The sequence below is a fragment of the Leuciscus leuciscus genome, assembly GCF_965113295.1.
Source record: "Leuciscus leuciscus genome assembly, chromosome: 1".
In the NCBI taxonomy this organism is placed as follows: domain Eukaryota; kingdom Metazoa; phylum Chordata; class Actinopteri; order Cypriniformes; family Leuciscidae; genus Leuciscus; species Leuciscus leuciscus.
This window is the reverse complement of record NC_138725.1, coordinates 45847267-45868878: the sequence shown is the minus strand read 5'-3', so window position 1 is coordinate 45868878 and position 21612 is coordinate 45847267. Positions and strand designations below refer to the sequence as shown.

The 21612-nt window shown below is 37.1% G+C and overlaps 1 protein-coding gene across 2 annotated transcripts in view; it reads left to right on the top strand.

Annotated features, from left to right (window-relative positions):
- The first annotated feature begins 277 nt into the window (after window positions 1-277).
- card11 (caspase recruitment domain family, member 11) overlaps window positions 278-21612 on the top strand; it is a 28409-nt gene continuing 7074 nt past the window's right edge. For both annotated transcript variants that reach the window (XM_082189082.1, XM_082189081.1), the window contains exons 1-18: window positions 278-435; window positions 13001-13216; window positions 14663-14800; window positions 15112-15437; window positions 15576-15755; window positions 15868-16014; window positions 17800-17925; window positions 18022-18216; window positions 18378-18527; window positions 18623-18674; window positions 18814-18920; window positions 19013-19116; window positions 19325-19377; window positions 19477-19612; window positions 19791-19989; window positions 20067-20193; window positions 20507-20747; window positions 20930-21014. In XM_082189082.1, coding sequence (XP_082045208.1) covers window positions 13015-13216; window positions 14663-14800; window positions 15112-15437; window positions 15576-15755; window positions 15868-16014; window positions 17800-17925; window positions 18022-18216; window positions 18378-18527; window positions 18623-18674; window positions 18814-18920; window positions 19013-19116; window positions 19325-19377; window positions 19477-19612; window positions 19791-19989; window positions 20067-20193; window positions 20507-20747; window positions 20930-21014 — 2568 coding nt within the window. In that variant the 5' untranslated portion in view covers window positions 278-435; window positions 13001-13014. The remainder of the gene's footprint in view (window positions 436-13000; window positions 13217-14662; window positions 14801-15111; window positions 15438-15575; window positions 15756-15867; window positions 16015-17799; window positions 17926-18021; window positions 18217-18377; window positions 18528-18622; window positions 18675-18813; window positions 18921-19012; window positions 19117-19324; window positions 19378-19476; window positions 19613-19790; window positions 19990-20066; window positions 20194-20506; window positions 20748-20929; window positions 21015-21612) is intronic.

The window sequence follows — 21612 nt, the reverse complement described above, 5'->3', positions numbered from 1 at the left end:
GTAAATGTTTAGATTAACATTGACAAAAAAGATTAATAAATGCTGTAGAAGTGTAGTTCATTATTAGTTCATGTTAATGTAGTTAACTAATGTAACCTTATTGTAAAGTGTTACCAAGATATTTATTTACTTATTTTTAACAAGGAGAGCTAGACAATGAGCGCCATTTAATGGTCAGAAAGTACTGCTGTTTGTTTGTTGCACTTCGGACACATAAAACGTCGTTCACTGCAGCTGCAAGTTAATATAGTGATTAGCTCCATTAGCCCCGCCCACTAAGCGCTTTGAGTGACATCTTACTGTCAGGCTGCAGGTGAAATCGTCCAGCTTGTCGTGTGAGTTGTTGCGACAGAGTTGAGCCGTTTGAAACTCTGGCGTCTTCAAGTAACTAGAATGGATCTGTCGAATTAGACCCCGAGGAGTGATCTTCAACAGGTAAATCACTTTAGCCTCCTGTCGATTTAAAGAGGAACACGATGATGAATGTAACTGTTTAGTATGTAAACATTTCAGAGCCGAACTTAATCACAAACTTATCGACGCACCTCGGCGTCCGACAGTACGCAGGAAACTAATGCGTATCAGGGTTTTTTTTCTCTCTCTACAAAATATTAACAAAACAACGGCTATGCTTGTGTGGTTTTTGGACTTCTTGAACTATATGTGTACATTACTTGACTTTAGTGTAGAATTTAGGTTAGTAAAGTAGTAAATGTCGCGCGCATAAACGAAGCATGTTAAAGTGATGCAACAGATGAATTAGTGTGATTAGATTATCTTCTTTGCAGAAATATAAATGCTATATTTGGGTTGCTATCTTACTCATAAAATCTATCGTTCTCTCCATTTATTAGTCACTCATCCTCCCTCATAATAATCTAATAACCAGCTAATAGGATGTAAATGAGTTCCAACATGGGCTATAAACTAAAATTCAGATGCCATAATAAAATGAGTGATGGAATCTAGCAAGTGTGCATGCTGTGTGCACTCATTGAAAAGTCAAGGGAGTGAAAGGAGGATCATTGCCACATTAATCTGACACCATTAATCCAATGACAATTTGTGTTGTTGTGCATGGTTATTCTGTTATTTATGTAGTGCACATAAAAATCAATCTATTGTCAACCTCTACTTGCCTCTCCTTTGCATGCTCCATATATCAACTTGTTGCTGTTACTGTTGAGTTTTTGCAATATTCATGGGATTTGGTGCATTGTTGCCGTCTCTAATCAGATTATGATTATTTTCTGTGCACTAAGACAAAATCCTTCATTTCACAATAACTAATGCAACTAATGTAAATAGCTGCTGTTGCCATATGAGTCACACTGTCTGTCTGTGTCCCCCTCGGCCCTGCTTGTGAGATGTGTATGGTGTGAAGATGTCATGATGTGATCGTTCATAAATGGGAGGTTCCACTATGTATGTTCAACAGATGCGCTATTCCGACCTCATATTTGCCTAACAAATTGAGCCACATGTCATGGCATGCTTTCTTTGATAAAGACTTTAGGAGAGTCCTAATTAAACTGGGAAAGCTTTTCCTTTAAACAGCTTGCTCTACAGGAATAGTTTAATCATTGTTGTAGGATGCCTCAGAATGCTTGGTGTGTACGCCCTGCCTTGGTCCTATAGCAAGTTTCGTGATGTTCTGCAAGAACATGTTAACTTCTCATCCACTCCCAGTTAATAAATCAGTGACTAAAGAATACAACTCAGTGTGGAATTTGCATTGTTGCAGAACAGCAAACAGTAATTCCTAATGAATATAATCACTATTTTGGATTTGACACATTTATGAGTGAATGCATTTGTAAATGAATTTTGAATGCTGAAACTATGTGAGAGTGATTAATAATTCACGGCATATTTATTTCATAACATGTTTTAATTATAGACATGATGACATATCATTAATATAATGATATGATGGTTGATTATTTACACAAGTGAATAGTAATAATGTTAACTGGTGGGGGATAAGAAAAATCCTAGAGAAAAAGATTGCACCAATCATTGGCTACTAAGTATTTAATGAATGTATGAAATAGTTGACATCAAACACATGAACAGGATCATCTGAAATAGTTTAGGTTATTTTTCATTTTCATTTTATAATTATAATCGTTTTGATCGAAGATTGTCTAAGTTCCAGATAAAAAGAGACAATTTATAATAAAAAAAAATATATATACAATGGTCAGAATTATAGGGCTCACAGAGAAAATATTGAGTGCTAATAAATATGTATTTGAGGGTAAAAATGCTATATCTCAAATATGTCAAATCACTATTTCAGTGGTGAGTGTTGATGTACAGCTAGCATAAAGAAACACTCCAAACAACTGAAATAACAAATATTAAATGTGTTCTAGCAGTGCCTATATTAGCATGTATTATTTACATCTCCAGTACTGTTGATTTAACAGTATAATTTGTTCAAATTGAGTGTTTATTTTTAACTGGTTTGGTTGAAGTATTTGATCCACACTCAATGTGTTTGTATTTGTTAAAAAGTAAGGTAACACTTTACAATAAGGTCTCATTGTTAACATTAGTTAGTGTATTAATTAACATGAACTAACCATGATCAATACATTTGTTACTGTATTTGTTAATCTTTGCCGTATGTAAGATTGTGGCCTTTTTAAATGACAATATCCTGGCCGGACTACTGTTGTCAGTGATATAAGTATTTGAAATGAACATGATTTCTTAATGTCTAGTGACATATCAGGGCCATTTTATGATTAATTGAAATACATTTCTTACATACAGCTCCTTTAACTTTAGTTAATATAAATCCAGTTGTTCATTGTTTGTTCGTGTAACTTCACAGTGCATCAACTAATGTTGACAAATACAACTTTAGATTTTTAGTAATCTATTAGTAAATGTTGAAATTAACATTAACAAAGATTAATAAATGCTGTAGAAGTGCAGTTCATTCATGTTAACTAACATAGTTAACTAATGTTTACTATAATGAAACCTTACTGTAAAGGGTTACCAAAAGTAAAATGCCACTCCTTTCCAAAATGCCTTTCAGGGGTCAAATATTGCCCAGTAATTAAAGAGTCAATCTGTAAAAATCAAAAGATACTGGGGGTCCCAAACTTGGTTCCTTCAGACAGCCAAACTGGTGGAATCGTCTGGAGAAGGATTGTAAAGTTTTAGGCACTATTTTTGATAAGGCAGTTTTTTGGGGAACTTCTAAAATGTAAAGTCCCTTGCAGGAACTGCACAGTCTGTCCATAGTTCCTTCAATGACCTTATCATTAGGAACAGGCTTCAGATATATTTTGAAGTTCCTCAAGTACACAATAGGATATTTAAGGCACCTTCAAAGTCAGGCATGATGATGTTTGTGATGTATTTTTACATCAAGCAGAGATACAACATCTAATTGAATCAAGACACTAAATACACAGTTCTGTTTGTATCTTGTCCTATATACTGTGGTGTTACAGATATGTGGCTTGACATACAATTTTTTTTTATTATATACAGTCCAATTTGACCAATATACAAAAAAGTACTCCATACCAATCTGTGGCATAATGATGACAATGCTTTTAACTTTTTTTTTTATCACGCAATATGAATTACGAATGTGGGTCTTTGAAAAAAGTGCTATTTTATGAAGAAATGATGGGGCAAAACTCACAGATGACCTTCTGTTGTCTTAATGAAAAACATAATTCTGCTAGAACAAAGAGTGTTTCACCACAAAGGCATTCAAATTATTTTCAAACCTTAAAATATAGTGATACAGCATGTCATGTAGTGATTTCCTGGTCAAAATATGTATACATTATTTATGCATAATTATGTCCAGATGCATAATTATGCATCTGTACATAATTAACACATATGTGCTATACACATGGACAACATTTGTAATGTCATGAAACAGCTTTAAATCTGAAAATGTTAAGCTCATTTAATAGTGAAGTGCAAGCAGAGATGCTGTAGCGTATGAACAAAATGAGCATCTTGATGTTTCGCTCAGAATCCTAAATAGAATTGTGCAAGCACAGATTTTTTGAACTCCACAAATCCACTTGAAAAGCATGCCATGTCAACATACACGCCGCACCTGACTGAGGAAGAGAAGAAAGCTCCTGTATTGTGAATGTCATCAGATCGGCTCTTAGGTTCATGTGCATGGCATCGTCCCTCACAAAGGTTGAATTGTTAGTGTTTGCTGGGTCCAATTTCGAGCAATTGCATTACAGCTGGAATGTGCAGATTCACTCTTAAACCCAAAACAATGGATTTCTTATGGTTCATTTGAAGCAACTGCATATTTCTGTCATCGATCTGGGAATGTAGCATTTTTAGACTGTCTCGGTTGCTTCTGTGCAGTCTGTCATCAAGTTTAATTTGAAATGTGGTTTGTGATCTGAGGCTGCTATTTGCATGCCTGTCAATAGCACACTATCACCAAAAATTCAGGAAGCAAGCTTTGAGGACTGTCTTAATCATTCACTCGTTTAATTATTGGCTTGTGTATGTATTAATTAAACTGAGTCAGTATTTTGACAATGAAAACCGCATTTTGTTAATAAAAAGAGATGTGGGATTGTCTTATTTGTCTTGCCAGTTTGTGGTTAGTATTTAGGAAACTTGTTTGAAAACAGTCAGTGTTTGTTCATTTCTGTTTGGTGATGTTAGTTGCACATAAATGACACGCCTCACGGAAGGAAGTGCTGTAAATAACATGGTGTTAGAATAATATTACAAAGTCATCAAACATATAAAATAACACAAGTATGAGAATTAAAAAATAAATAAAAATAACTTATGGATATACACCACCATCAAAAGGTTTCTGTTCACCAAGGCCACATTTATTTGTTCAAAAATACAGTAAAAACTGTATTATTGTGGAATAATATTACATTTGAAAATAACTGTTGTCTGTTTGAATACATTTTAAAATGTATTTTATTCCTGTGATGCAAAGCTGAATTTCCAGCATCATTACTCCAGTCTTCAGTGTCACATGATCCTTCAGAAGTCATTTTTCTAATATAATGTTTATTGAGCATCAAATCATCTCTTAATATTATCATCAATGTTGTGAATAGATTTGCTGCTTAATATTTATGAGGAAACCATGATAATTTATTTTATTTAATTTTTATTATTATTATTTTTTATGAACAAAGTTCAAAAGACCAGCATTTATTTGAAATGGGAATCTTTTGTAACATTATAAATGTCTTTACTCTCTATCGGTTAATTTAATGCATTCTTGCTAATTTCTTTCACCCACCCCACAATTTATATTCGGCTACATAATTAATGTCAAATAACGCAATGTTTTTAAGCTCATAAGAAACAAATTGTTCAAACCTATTAGTGGTCTGGGTCTCCAGGGTTAAAGTTCACAACCTTAAAGTGATAGTTCAACCAAATGTGAAAATTGCCATGTTGTTGTATCTGTAACTTTCCTCTGTGGATCACAATACAAGACCCATTGCACAACGACTAGTGTCAGAACTTCAAAAACGGCTAAAAAAAAACTTACTGTATGCAGTATATTGCAAGTTTTCTGAAGTCATACCAAAAAAAAGTATTTATTTGCTGAGGATCTGCTCCATGGTTCTCAGATCTCAGCCTTGCTCGTATGCGGTTCAAATATGGTGCGTCACGTCAATGATATCAAACTTTGTGTACAAACCCAACATGGCATTTGTGTGACTGAGATTTGAGAGCTTCAGCTGGATTTTTCTTTTTTGCCCACTTCTTCACAGAAAGCCCATTGCATGACTTCAGAAGGCTTATTGCCTATGGATCTCATGGACACTTTTATGGTGCATTGATTGTTTTGTCAAACACCCGTCCCTTTTGAAGTCCTTTTGGTGTTCAAACAGAAAGCAAGTCATACGGGTTTGGAGCGATATGAGGATGATTTAAAAATGATTTTTATTTTTGAGTAAACCGTTCCTGTTATGTTTATGTAATCATACATGACGTATATCAGTTTTTATCTTACAAATGTGCTATATTTAGATTTCTCATCAGCGCAGTCTTAATTAGGTCAGAATTTACTCTAGATCCTGGTGTTTAGAGTGTACAATTTCAGTCATTGTAAGGGAGCAGGCCCACATCAGGACTCTTTCACTTTCACACAAAACAGTTTAGTGCAGTTCCCCCGAACTGGTAGCTTGGTGGAGCAGGGCTGCAGCCCATTGGCTCAGGCGCTTTTGGTTTGTGGTTTTTTTTTTTCTAAAATCGGATGGAGCCTCAGGAGCACGTGGTAGGGGCTTCCGCTAGCTTGGTTTTACACTGCTCTTCAACATGAAAATCACTCAAGCAGGGTCCCGCAGGGTAACAACCTGTAGATGTAGCGCAGTTTCATTTTTCTTGCTTGCTCGGTGAACTTGAAACAATGTAAATAATTCTCTGTTAAACAACACAAAATTATAGGCCTTTGACTTGTTAGTTTGATTAGATTTGTGTCGGACTCGTTCCTGATTAGTACTTATTAAAACACTTCTAAATCTAATGTATACTACCATTATAAAATTGGGATCAGTTAGATTTGATTTGAAAGAATGAATACTTTTATTCAGATAATAACACATTAAATTGATCAAAAGTGACAGTAAAAACATTTATAATGTTACTATATATTTCTATTTCTAAAAATAAATCTGTTCTTTTGAACTCTTTGTTCATCGAATAATCCTGAACAAAAAAGTTTCCACAAAAACATTAAGCAACACAACCATTTTCAACATTGGTAATATTACATTTTTCTTGAGCATCAAATCATCATATTAGACTGATTTCTGAAGGATCATGTGACACTGAAGACCGGAGTAATGATGCTGAAAATTCAACTTTGACATCACAGGAAAAAATTAAGTTTAAAAATAAATTAAAATAGAAAAGTTATTTTAATCTTAATATTTCACAAGATTACTATTTTACTGTATTTTTGATCGAATAAATGCGAAACCCGATTCAATCAGAATTTTGATTCAATGTGTCTCAGTCTCAGTGGTCAGATCACATTTCTGCTAGTTTTTTAATACAAAGTGCAGTATATTTTTAGGAGCTGTGTCCAAATTCACTAATTTTCCTTCACTCTTTCCTCATATTGCAAACTACGTTTTGAGCAACAACAAAACAATTCAGTCACAAGTCACTCTATTAATGACTTTCAGATGTTCTATGAGTCTAATGCCACTTAGACAATGATGCAGACACAGATATATTAACTTACACTGGTAAGTGGAAGTTGATCTCCTGATAATTTGTATTTAAATATACTATGAAATGAGTATCACTTCTGCTGTGCAACTTTAAATGTGTTCCCAACATTTCTCCTTTTAAGAGGCCCCGCTAAACACCTGCTAATGAAATGAGGAAGTGAAGAGCGCTCTCTTACTCACTCACTCCAAAATAAGTCGAGAGGAAATCTGGTCAAGGTATAAAAGACAGGGGTGGGGGTGGGGGTGGGGGTGGACTGTGTGTTTGTGTGTCTGTCGGGGTGAACCGCTGTAGTACGTGATGCTTCATTTTTAACTCGGCTGAGTCACGTCCTGACATGAACACAAAGCCAATGTGATGAATGACAGTATAATACCGTATCTCTTAATCAGCGCGTTAAGATGTGTGGGGAGAAACCCATCGTTTCCTAAGGAAGGGCGCCGTTAAAGGTCCTCTCTCGCAAAAGGTGGGCGTTTTCGGCGTGGGAGAGTGCACACACGACCTAGTGCTCAACGTTGACACAGTCTCCCACTCATTTATCTGATTTCCAAATATGAGAAACTGTCTTTTAAACAACATGAGACGATGCTGATGCCTAATATTAGATGTATGACGACATAAGTTCTTCATCCCTCCGACTGCATATTGCGCTTGAAAATTGCAAACGCTGGCTGAAATCTGCAGTTCTTCCTTTCCTTAACCAGAAACCATCCTCCTGTGTCGCACACCCACTCAAATGTCAAATGTCTCCTGTCTGCTAGGGATGGGGAAGTGAGGCCATTACGGTTAGTTTGCGCTCACATATGCAGTTGTTCCTGAGCCTAGGGGTGCAAAAGCGAAAGGGCAGATATAGGGATGTTTGGCATGATGGATTCAGAGGAATATGCAAAAGCGTGTGTGTGGGCATATCAGTAGTAATGGTTTGATTTCATTTGCAAAGGCCCATGGAGCGCTGGAAAACAATGCTGGTATTATGCCGCTGAAGTGGTCCGGCTGCTTCTTCACCTGCAGCAAGAAACTTGTCATGCAGAGTCTTGAATTAACATGTTGCTGCTTGTTAATTTACATTTACGCCCCACAGAAAATCAGGGAAAATATGAAAGGTTGCTGGAACTTTTTTTTTTTTGGTAGGACTAAATTGACTCAGAGGCCAGAAAAAGACACACACACCTTGTATTGTCTCTTTAAAGTAGGTGAGACATCAAAGTATTCTCACTAGAGAAAGTCTCTTTTATCAGTTTCATTGTGATTCGGTTTCTTCCAGAGAATTGAACTGTGACATGATGAATGTCTGAGGAATTGGCTGGAATTTAAGCCTTTTTGCCATTGGACAATGAACCTTGTCATGAGGGTGACTCGTGTACACTCTTAAACATAAAAGATTCGGTTTACAGCCAAAGGTTCAGATGCATTCATTTGATCAAAAGTGACAATTAATACTTTCATAATGTTACAAAATACTTCCATTTCAAACCAATGCTGTGGAAAAAAAAACAGTTTCTACAAAAATATGAAGCAGCACAACTACTTTCAACATTGAAAATATGTTTCTTGAGCATCAAATCAGCACTTCTACTTGGTGAGCATAAAAGACAGCACTGAATGTTGAATGTTCATTAACAACCGACCAATCAGCTTCGAGCTCCAGAGACTAGATTCAGCAGCATTAAAATAGGTCATTTTCTTTATTTGCTGTTATTTACATTGTTATAAAACAAATTAGGTTGTCATGAGCATGACAAATTAGATGGTTGCTCTCCATTTTGCAATCGCGTGTCAAACTGTCCGAGAGCTGTTGACACAGGATGCGTTCTGTGTTTCCTCTGGACTGTTTTTCTAATTGTTGGTCTATATGTTTAAAGGGATAGTTCACCCAAAAATATCCATGTGTGTGTGTGTGTGTATGTATATATATATATATATATATATATATATATATATATATATATATATATATATATATATATATATATATAATATTATATTAATTATATTATATTAATTATATTATATTATATTATATTATATTATATTATATTATATTATATTATATTATGGGACGATTACTGGTTTCACTATAAACCACGATAAAATGTACTGACGGTTAGTATTATCGTTTAAAATTTAATTATCATTAAAACCGTGTTTGATTATCGCGATTTTAATAACTCACTGTAAATCCTGTCCAGCCAGCAACACGCTGACGCAGGCGCAGTGCGCAATGTTGTTGTTTTTTTATTCGAGAAGGAATGGCGGAAGACAGATTGTTTTAAATCTTACATGATCACAAAAATATTATCAAACTCAGTAAACAAAAAAATCAACTCTGATTTCATTTTCAATACAATCGAAAAAGGAGACGCAAGATGACAAGTTGTATTTTAATGAAACGAGAGAGCGCGTCCGTGATATGCGCTGTGTTATAATCAAGCGGGAAGGAAGTCGACCGGAAGTTGAAGCCGTCCGCGTGCCACCATCTTGTAGCAGAACTTCACCTGCTGTTAGCATCCCATTGACTCCCATTCATTTTGGCGTCACTTTGACAGCGAATAACTTTACATCTGAGGCGTTTAAAGACTCGATTTGTCCATTATTTATTTCTAAAGAAACACGACAATGTATAAAATGCTCCATTACCTTGTAGCTTACGTTATGGCCTCGTAAAAACAGTTTTTGTAAAAGTAGGCTAACGATTGCGTCATAATCACGCGACTCTCTGTCGCACAGTAGAGAGATTACCGTATTGACGGGAGGAGAAGCTCACGAGCAATCGGGGAGACGTGGAGGCAAAATGACAAAATAATTAATCAGAATACCTAGCAAAAGTTTCTCCTGCTCCTAGCTCATGGACACCTCCTACTCACGATCTCCGTCTCTGCAAGATTTGGAAGGGAATGATTCAGATTTCTCTTGGCACAGCCACTAGAAGACAGACGGGTTGCTCACGTCACATCTACGTCGTCAAGCTCAGTTTGAGTCTGCGCGTCAGGAACGGAAGTCCTAAAAAATCGCTGAAAATGGGCTTCACTTGCCTCAATTGAGTTCCAATGAGATGACTCTGTCCATTTCTTATACTGTCTATGGTTATAATGCGTTGCTATTGACGACCGTCATTATAAGGAAGGAAATGCCACTGAATATAATCTTGCTTAAAAAAGTCCATAGAGCTGCTTGTTTTATTTGTTGTTTGTTGATTTTCAAATATAAAACTTGTTGAACTGTTTGTAGTGTGAGCATCAGTTCTTTTTGAACACTTTCATCTCGTTTTAACAAAACCGTGATAATATTGATGATCACGATCATTTTGATCACTATTATCACGATATGAAATTTTTTTTTTTTTTTTGAGGCAATTCTCAAAATATCTATGCTTTTATTGTGCCCTACCTATACACATAGAGCAAAGATCTCAAAGCTGTTCATTACATTAATAAACCCCTTAATTTATTAATCTAGTATTAAATTAGCAGCAAGCGTTCGGTACTTGCACCTCCTCACTTTGAAAGCTTTATTAAAATTAGATTTAATACAATTTAAGTGTTCGTTTAATTCCAGTATTTTTGAGTCTTCATAATGTATTATGTAAAACCTTTATCAGCATTTTATCAGCCATCTGCAGGCCTGCTCTCGGCACTCATAACATTTGACCGTTAATCACTGTGCCGCAGTACCGAACAGCTACACCGTTGATTCACACGTGTGTGTGAGTGTCTGTTTGAGCTGCAGCCATCAGCTATTCAGAAGACAATCAGCTCAGTTCTGCAGTAGTGGAGACAAACTCTTTCACATCAGCGGTGTGCTGTGACATCTTTACAGCCACTGTCCACAAGGTTTAAAAAAAAAGATATGGTTTGTCACACCTCTCTGAAATGAGGCAGTGTGTGGTGGCACTGACAAAAGCGTTCCCACCACCACAGGACATGAATACCCACTACAGCTGCAGGTCAATCTCGCATGAATTGTTTCATTGTTGATTTTATGCTGAAGATATTCAAAGACAATAAATGGCTATTAAAGGTAGTAGTGTTAAAGTAACTTTCCACAATTGTGGAAACAATAATCATTGTAACTGAAAATGTATACAGTTGCAAGTGTCAGGGACAGTTTAATAACATATCGTATTACTCTCTTGTAACAAGAAGTTGTATTTAAATAAACTATAATTACCCATTAAGCAAATAAATCTACATGAAACCCTGTTTGCGGATTTAAAATCTCTAATGTGAGTGAAACGGGAGGAAATCAGTTCAGCTGACAAAACCTTTGACAAAATGTCAGATTTTCAGTATAGCTAAAAATGCTATAAAATAGTTGTGAAAATTGTAAGTTTCAAACCATGTGTGATCTGTAAAACTGTACGTCTATCCATCACAGCCTCATTTTCATTAGTGTTAAATTCATTATGGCATCTACCCTGATTAAAGTTTATTGGCTGCACGGTCAGAGACATCAGCAGAAAAGGAAATAAAACGTATCAAAAAAGATTATATTTAAAGCCTGTATGATTTGGGGAAAAAACTACTAAATAAAATGATAAAATTGCAGTTTAAAATACCATTTTAAAAATTGCTATGTTTGTTTGTATGGCTACACAATTTGGCAAAAAAATAATAATAAAAGGATTATATATAAACAATAAAATAATAATAATGATGATGATGCTTATAATAATAATAATAATAATCTTAACACTTAATAATGTTTCATTAGTTAACATTAGTTAATACTTTAGTTAACATGAACTAAGTTAACAATCTTAGTTTATGTTTATATTAACATTTGCTAATACATTATTAAAATCAAATGTTGTATTTGTTAACATTAGTTAATGCACTGTGAACTAACATGAACAAACAATGAACAGCTGGATTTTTATTAACTAACATTTAACAAAGATTAATAAATTCTGTAACAAATGTATTGCTCATTGTTAGTTCATGTTATTACATGTCTTGGTTGAATTCTAACGTAGAATGCGGTGTGTTATTTCTTGATAACAGACGCTGCTAAGGATAACACACCGTTGCCATGAAAAACAGAGCGTTGCTATGGACGCAGGATGCTAACCGTAGAGACGGAACGGACTATTTTCTTTAGCGGAAGCAATACAATCGTTTTTAAATCAACAAACTCCTTTTTAAATCAATATTTTGTGTAAAATGATTGATTTATTTGGTAGGTAGCCATGTAATAAGCGGGATAATGTAGAGCGAGGTGGTTGTTATTGCGAATACAACCCCTTCAGGCTGACTCAAGACCTGATCAGCCTGTCGGGGTTGTATTCGCTATAACAACTGCCTCGCTCTACATCATCCCTTACTTAGTTAGAATACATTAACTAATGTTAATAATTGAGACCTTATTATAAAGTTAAAATTCTAATAATAATTGTTGTTATTATTATTATATACAAATATTCAACAAAATATGATTACTATTGTAATATTTGATTTTACAGTGTAATTGTACATTTACAGTGCTAATATTTATGTATGTGTTCTTCAATTTCAAACGTTAAACCATCAAACTTATATTTTGGTGGAAAACTGCAGGTAGCCCTTAAAGCTTGTAGAGAACACAGTGCTGTGTTTATTCCAAAAGCCCTATTGTGATTTTGGTTGTATTTCGATTAATCATGCAGCCCACATCTATCTTTGTGCATGCAAAAACATGTTTTTAAATTTTTTATCGTATGTGCTTTCAATGCTGTGGGTGTGAAAGGAGTGTCGAAATAGCGTCTGAAACTTTATTCTCCCTCATTGTCTCATAGGGGCCTCTGCAGGAATGGAGAACGGAAGCTTAATGAACTTGCTAGAACATGGGGAGGCCTCGTGGGAGAATGCAGAGAAGAACCGGTACATCTTATGCCGTTTCATCAACCCCAACAAAATAACCTCATATCTGCGGCAATGCAAGGTCATCGACGAACAAGACGAAGATGAGGTGCTCAACTCACGTCTGCTGGAGTCCAAAGTCAACCGAGCAGGTATTATTCAGTGTCCTTGTGTGTGTTTAAGCACTGTTGATGATGTGATACGGATCCATCCAAGGTTGGTTTCACTCTCTAAGTTGGATTGAGGAGACATCAACATTCATAGATGCCAGTGACAGACAATACTAAACACTGTGGAATATGGAAATGCAAATTCCATGCCGAAAACATTTACATGCAAATCACATCATCAATCAGTTACTCGGTCACCCCATCTTTCACTGTGTTTTTTCCAGTGGTGTAATTTGATGATGAATGGACGCTTTTAATCCTGTGAGCTGCTGCTGTAGTTTTTCTTTCCCAACGACTCCTTCCTGAACCTTCGTATCATTTTTCAACTTCGGAACGGCCAGAGGCAGAACGGATGACAAGGATTTCGCCGAGCAGCTCGCTGAAGTCTGCACTGTTTGTTTGTCACAAAGCAGCACATCAAAATGCTTGTTTACCACGGCTGGGATTTTCACAGCCCCCTAATGATTCTCTTTTCCCTCTGGGACTAGCAGTTTGGCATGTAATACAGAAGATCTTTCAAGTGCTTTTTGTGCCATGACTTTCTCTAGTGAGTTAAAATACAATGCATCGCTTTTATCAAAGACAAGTCTGGACATTCCTGCTACAGTGCAACAAAACTACAAAGTATAAGTCCAGCTTCAAGCAAAATGTCTGTCCACACCAGATGCGACATTTCTAATAGAAACTAATAAATAAATTACAAATCACAGCCAATCAGAATAGTGTGTGTGTGGGCGGAGCTTTCTCTGCAAGGGCATTTCAGTCTCATTTTAATATAATGTAGATCACAATCAGTACCTAAGCTGTCAAGCTGTGAAATGATAGGGGTGTGGTTTAAATGGATAGTTTACCGTAAAATGAAAAGATTTGTCATTAATTACTCACCCTTATGTCTTTCCAAACCTGTAAGACTTTCATTCATCTTCGGAACACAAATGAAGATATTTTTTATGAAATCTGAGAGATATCTGAGAGAACTTTGTCGCTTCAACAAGTTTCATTCAAATATCTTGATTTGTGTTTTGAAGATGAACGAAAATCTTGGAGTAAATTATGACAGAATTTACATTTTTGGGTCCACTAACCCTTTAAGCACTCAGAGAATAGATGGGGTGAATTTCCATTTTATTCTGACTTAAAATGATTATATACAATTGATCAATATTTGCTTTCATTTTTTGTCTTGTCGGCTAAATAACTAAACTAAGATGCTGTTTTATTGAAGAACAACATAAAAAATGACAATTATATTACATAAAATGACTAAATTAAGTCATTAATTTACGCTGCTGCTGTTTGATATAAATGATTCGACCTGATCCAATTAACAGATACTAAGTATTTCTTTAAGGGTCACATCAGTTAGAAAAACCACATTGTACTTTTCTCAGTTCAACAAGTGTAATGCTGCAGTGTTTTTTGTCTCAGGTCGGTTGTTGGATATCCTGCACACGAAGGGAGAGCGAGGCTATGTGGTTTTTCTAGAGAGTCTGGAGTTGTACTACCCTGACCTCTACAAACTGGTCACGGGGAAGGAGCCCACTCGCAGATGTTCCACTATAGTCGGTGAGACGCTTTTAAATTAAAATGCCACCCATATAAATGACCTACGACCATGCCTTAAAATGTCTGTTGCCTTCCACCTGCTTCCCCTCTGGGATGAGCATCTGCCTTAAATCCTCCTTCAGATTTGTGCAGTAGCCTAATAAACCAGTACTGTGGTGGTACTATGGTGCACTAGTGGTATCAGAGGGTACTTTGGTGATAAATGATTACCATACTCATACACCGTGGTATTTACATTACATCTCAATAATAACATGGTACTTTTTTGTGCAGTTGTGTTTCTTTGACTGTATTTGGTTGTTTGCCTGTAGTGGAAGAGGGCCAGGAAGGACTCATCCAGTTCCTAATGAATGAAGTCATAAAACTACAGCAGCAGTCCAAGGCTAAAGACGTGCAACGAGTGGATATCTTGACCAAATGTCGCACACTAGAGGATGATTCCAAGAAGCTACGGCTGGTCAACCGGGAGTTGCTGACTTTCCAGGAGCGCTACAATAAGATGAAAGAAGAGCGCAATAACTATAATGATGAACTTATAAAGGTGAAGGATGACAACTATCAGCTGGCCATGCGGTACGCTCAGCTCAGCGAGGAGAAGAATATGGCCGTGATGAGGAGCCGAGACCTTCAGCTTGAGGTCAGAGGGCTTCTGAAAGCATTGCATTGTCTCTGTCTCCTAGATTTACTACTAAAAGTGATGGGTCACTCATATTTACATGAATTATTTGACTATGTGGGATACAAATGTTGGCTGCTGTCTCTCCATTTCCTCTAGATTGACCAACTAAAGCACAAGTTGAACAAGTTGGATGAGGAGTGCAAAATGGAGAGAAGGCAATCTCTGAAATTGAAGAATGACATTGAGAACCGCCCTCGGAAAGAGCAGATATTTGAGCTGGAGCGGGAGAATGAGGTCTTGAAGATCAAACTCCAGGAGCTGCAGTCCATCATACAGGTGAAGACCCTTTCTGCATCACAGTAAATAGAAGACAGTGAAAAGCAAACAGTTGGGAAAGGTTATTCAAAGTTAGAGTTTTCACAGTCGTTTTGTTTCTTTTCGTGCATAGCCCGGTCCTCTGCCTGATTCAGACAAGGCCATCTTGGATATCCTGGAGCATGACCGGCAGGAGGCTCTGGAGGATCGTCAGGAGTTAGTCAACAGACTCTATAACCTGCACGAAGAGGTCCGACAGGCCGAGGAGCTTCGGGACAAGGTCAGGACTAGCCTTATGCCTTGAATAATCATTTCAGCTTCAAGCTCCTTCCCAAACAATGCATTGCAAATATACATGTTGGGTAAAATAGCCTATTTTTAATTAGATAAAAAAAATGGATGCTTTTTAAAAAAGGCCTCGCTAGGAAAAACGTAAAAAATGTTAAAACATCAAATTGAAATATATTACTATTCAAAAGTAAAAAAAAATTATAACTTTTATTAATCAAAAGTGACAGTAAATATAACATTACAAAAGATTTTACATTTCTAATAAAGGCTGTTCTTTTGATCTTCTATTCATCAAAGACTCCTGAAACAAAAATGCATCAGTTTCCACAAAAATATGAGGCAACACAGCTGTTTTCAATATTGTTGATAATAGGAAATGTTTCTTGAGCATCAAATCATCATATTAGAATGATTTCTGAAGGATCATGTGACACTGGAGTAATGATGCAGAAAATTCTGCTAAATGGTGAATAAATTACATTTTAAAATATATTTATATATAAAACAGTTATTTTACATTTAAAAAATATTTCATAATACTGTTTTCTGATCAAATAAATGAAGCCTTGATGAGCATAAGAGACTTTTCAACAACATCTTACCGACCCCAAACTTTTGAAAAGTAGTTTTCATGACACAATACAAGTAGCCTGTCCAACATGGGTGTGCTAGTTGCACTGTATTCTGGGATTACCTTATCTGCAAGTAATGCAGTACTTTTTTTTTGCCAAAATTAGTCATGTCATATAACAGCACAACTTTGCTGCCTACTGTTTAGATCAGTCTTTATGTCATGAGACTGTATGTGATGCTTTAAAATGCTGTCTGGATAGGCAGCTCACTTTTGGAAGAGAGCTTCAGAATGGGGTCATATTGGTCACTTTTTGGTCACATCCTGAATGTTTAAATGTCATAATGAACATGCCAAATGTGATATTACATTGGCATCATGGGGCATTAAGTGTGTTTAATATGGACTCAGCATGTGAGTTTTTAGTTGATGGCTAGAAATAATGAAGTGTAGGCAAAGGTTGTTTTTTTCTTGTCACACATGAACGAGAAGTGACAGAGGCTGATGAGGACTGGCTGCTCTAAGTGGCCCCTTCTGCAATGTGCTGCAGCTCTAATTAGAAGTGCATCTGAAGTGACGTGTGAAAAGTGTCAGAATTCAGGGTAAGGCAGGAAGGGGGGAGGGGTGGTGGCAGTGACGACTTATCACAGTCAGACCTTTTTTTGAGCTTTTCAAATGTTCCAATTCTTGCATAAAATGTGTATTTTATAGTGCTGAAGGCCTACTTTTGGCAAAAAAAAAGTATTTTAGTTAGTCTTACCAGCATCTTTCTTAACTCTGCAACCATGTTTAATACATGCAGAATGCTTGTCAAAGCCAAACAATATCTTCCACATTCCCAAATAGATCTTTGGTGTTTGTTTGTTTATTGACATGGAAAGTAATCCTAGTTTGAAAGGATTTCTGTGCTATACTGAAATTTCTGCTGCAGCAAAATGTAAATGTATGCCGTAGCAGAGCTTTTTCTCTGTAAATGATGAAGCAGTCAGCAAGGTTTGAGCTGCATAACACCATTGTGAAGTGTGAAATGTTGTTCTGAGGGTTAGGTATTAATAACGTGCTACAAACTGTTGCTTATAAATCTTTTTTACAGTTTAGAAGGTTTCCTCTCAGGTTCATGTGATGCAGTGTTGAATGATGCCACTGTGCTCTTTATTCTACTGATGGGTTTAAATGAGAAATGTTTAATCTAATAATACACAGTACCTGGAAGAGAAGGAGGACCTTGAATTGAAGTGCTCCACGTTGGTGAAGGACTGCGAAATGTACAAGAACCGCATGAATACAGTCATGGTGCAGCTGGAAGAGGTGGAACGTGAGCGGGACCAGGTTGAGTACTAATGTGTTCCTAGCGATGGCTTTAAATCAGTTCACTTCCTGTTACTTAAGAGCTACCGATATAGTATTGCTTTCTTCGTCTCACAGGCTTTCAAGTCAAGAGATGATGCTCAACACCTCGTGTCTCAATGCCTGGTTGACAAAGACAAGTACCGCAAGCAAATACGGGAGCTGGAAGAGAAGAGCGATGAACTTCAAATTGAAATTGTACGCAAAGAAGCCAAGATAGTCAACCTGGAGTGCAAACTGAGACGGTTGGCCAAGGAAAATGGTTTGGATCAGGTGAGACATTATCTGTCCGATTGACAAGTTGTGTTTTTTTCTATTTTGAAACTCCCCTTTCATGTCTTTGTCACAATATCAGTTGTTGGTGCATTAGATATATGCTTTATTCCAGCCGCTGAATATTTCTTCTGATTTCTTTCATGATATTTCCCCCTCAGAGTTTGCCACGAGACATTACTCCACTAATTATAGCTCAGCACTTTGGGCAACCTGATGCAAATACAGGAGGTCCTTCAGAGGACTCTGGAGAAGAAACTGTTGATGATCACGAGTTTAAGCTCCAACGCAGATGTAACCTCAAGGGCAGAGTGAGTAGAAACTTCTCATTGAATGTCTTTGTAATTATTATATGGGTATAAGCTATTATTGCTGCATTTCAACATTTGTCATTCTCATTTATTAGATTAACAGACCAAAATCTCCAGCAGCTGGACCCAGAAGTCCTCAATTCCAAGGTAAAATGTTTATTGAAGAGCTCTGATGGTGCTGTATGCAAACTTGCAGTTAATATGTGGTTAAAGCATGATAACGTTCACGAAATGTTTGCAATAAGATTGAGCTTGGCTTCTTTTAATTTCATCTCTTATTATGTAGCCGTGCCTTTCACCAATGGAGATCTATCAGAACATGCAGCTTCTGACAACACGGGTCTTACCAGTGCCAGCGTAATGATTTCTCCTGCAGAGACCTTCTGTAAAAATGTATGACTCATTTTCATCTCATTTGTTTATCTCTCCAAGTAGCTTTAATTTGAAGGCAACTGTTGTGTATGTGCTTTTTTTTTTTTTTTTAGCTACGTCCCCGTAACGACAGCATCTTGTCCACTGCGCCAGAGCCTCCAGGCCCTCAATCCATTGTCAGGAGGATCAAGGAGAACCCAAACTCTCAACACAGGTGGTAAGTGTAACATACACCCATACAACTTGTGTAGCTGTATATCTTTAAAACTAGCTGTGGCTATATTGTTGTTACTTTTATAGATTATTTAGACTGCATTTCCACAAAAAAATACCATAGTTAACGCAGTAACAATAGTAAAGTCATATTGAATTGTTGTTGGTTGGTATTATAGAGTAAGATTTACTGTGCTGAATCTATCTTTCAGTCTTCCCTGTTCAGAAACTGCAGATACTGACAGTGGAGACAATGCCGACATGGGTATGAACATGCATAAATGATTTATTCTGCCCACTCACCGTCTGAATCATACACTTAAGTGACTTGTCTTTGTAAAAATGTATTTTTCTTTTGCTGTAGATGACCATGACTTAGACATGTCCTCCTACGGGCCTTCATCCATCCATTCATCTTCGTCTTCCCATCAATCTGAGACAATGGACTCGTATGATTTGGAGCAAGTCAATAACATCTTTAGGAAATTCTCTTTGGAGAGGTTTTTTTAATTTTATTTATAACCATTCTTTGAACACTGCTGTGAATTCCTTTTTGGTGACTTTGAGAAAAAAAATCGCTATGTCTCCGTCATCTCAGTTCATCCTCACTTTACAAAAGCATAAATCAATATTATAACTTCTCTTTGATCTGTGCATTTCTCTTCTTTTTTTTTTTAGACCATTTCGTCCTTCATTGACCTCAGGCCCTCAGCGAAACTCATTGCGGCCGGTGCAGAGCCTTTTTCTCTCTGGTGAAAACCTACTGTCAGAAATCACTATGATTGGTGGAAATGATAGTGGCATCTTTGTGTCCTTTGTCCAGTCTGGCTCTGATGCAGAACAGGCCGGAGTTAAAGTCGGACACCATCTTTTAATGGTGAGTTGAACTCCTGCATTTGTTCCAAAAAAAAAAAAAAAAACCTGTAGTAGTGGTGATTTCGTTTTTTCCCCAAGCTGGAGGGCAGTATCCGTGGAGAAGCCCAGAGTGTGGCTTTGGACACCTGTACCAAGGAGGAAGCTCACTGGACCCTGCAGAGATGCACCGGACAGGTGCATCTCCATTACAAGTCAAACCATGATGGTGAGTCCAGACTCTTAAAAGGAAAGAGTTTCAAGATTTCAGTGCGAGGGTCCAATATTTCGAAAAGTCTTGGGAAGAGCCTACTAACATATGCAGACTCTAAAGAAAAGACAGGGCTTTGGTTCTGTCTGAATCAAATGAGCTGCTGCTCTGTTTGGTATAAGTCTACTCTGAGTCCATCACACACACCATCTTATTCAGTGTGGTGTTGGGTTGCATTCAACTCTCAGCACCTCAATGGCTCCTTTTCTCAGATGTTATTTATTAGACCAAAAAAATAAATCCTGTTTTGAGCCCGCTTTCTTGTTTCCAGGTTACAGACGGCTGCTGAAGGATATTGAAGATGGCACAGTGGTGTCTGGAGACTCCTTCTACATACGTCTCAATCTGAATATCTACAGCCAGTCGGACAGCTGCTCACTGAACGTACGATGTGACGAGGTCCTCCATGTTCTGGACACCATGCACCAGGGCAAATGCGAGTGGCTGTGCGCCCATGTGGACGCTTTCACCGACAAGGACCTGGAGAGAGGCACCATACCAAGCTACTCCAGGTAAGGACACTGAACAATGAGTGACCATTATAGTGTCGGTTTCAAATCGAGTGTTCACATTTGTCTATTGTCTGCTGCAGATTGTTTGTCAGTGTGTGGGTGAGTGTGTGGGTGTGCATTTTTATATCTGTTGACTGTGATGAGAAGCTGTGAAGCAAACTTAGCTGTCACCTCCTCCCCAGAGCCCAGCAGCTCCTCTTGGTGAAGATTCAGAAGCTGATGTGTCGAGGAGGTCGAGAGGAAGCTGAAACTCTGAGAGGGCTCCGGGTCAGTTCCTTCTGCATTGTTGGAGAAATGTGCCCACTTTCGGCTTTTACATTTGTAGATGAGTCAGAACTGATAGGACACAACTTGAATGCCAATTAAAGGGACCATATTCAACACTTTTTGTAGCTTTTTATCATTTTGAAGGGATAGTTCTCCTAATAAATGAAAATTCTGTCATCATTTACTTACCCTCATATCATTTTAAACCTATATGACTGACTTTCTTCATGGAACATAAAGATATTTTGACTGTTTTTGTCCATCTAATGACAAAACATCATCTTTTGTGTACTGGTCAACTGTAGGTCTAAAGGCCCGTTCACCCCAAGAATGATAGCTATAAAGAAAACTATAACAATATTAGCAGCATCCACAACATCGCACGGTAACGTGGTGGATTCTGTTGACTATCAATGTTTTTATCAGCGATATTGTTCTTCTGTCAATAATGTTATAGATGTTGATTGCGCCATTCTCACAGAATCAGAACGATTATTAAAACTTTTATCAGGGGCCAAGCACCGAAAGTGCGTACTGCGTTGGCACCATAGACTGTAAAAAAAAAATATAGACGTAGTGTCCGTGACGTCACCCGTAG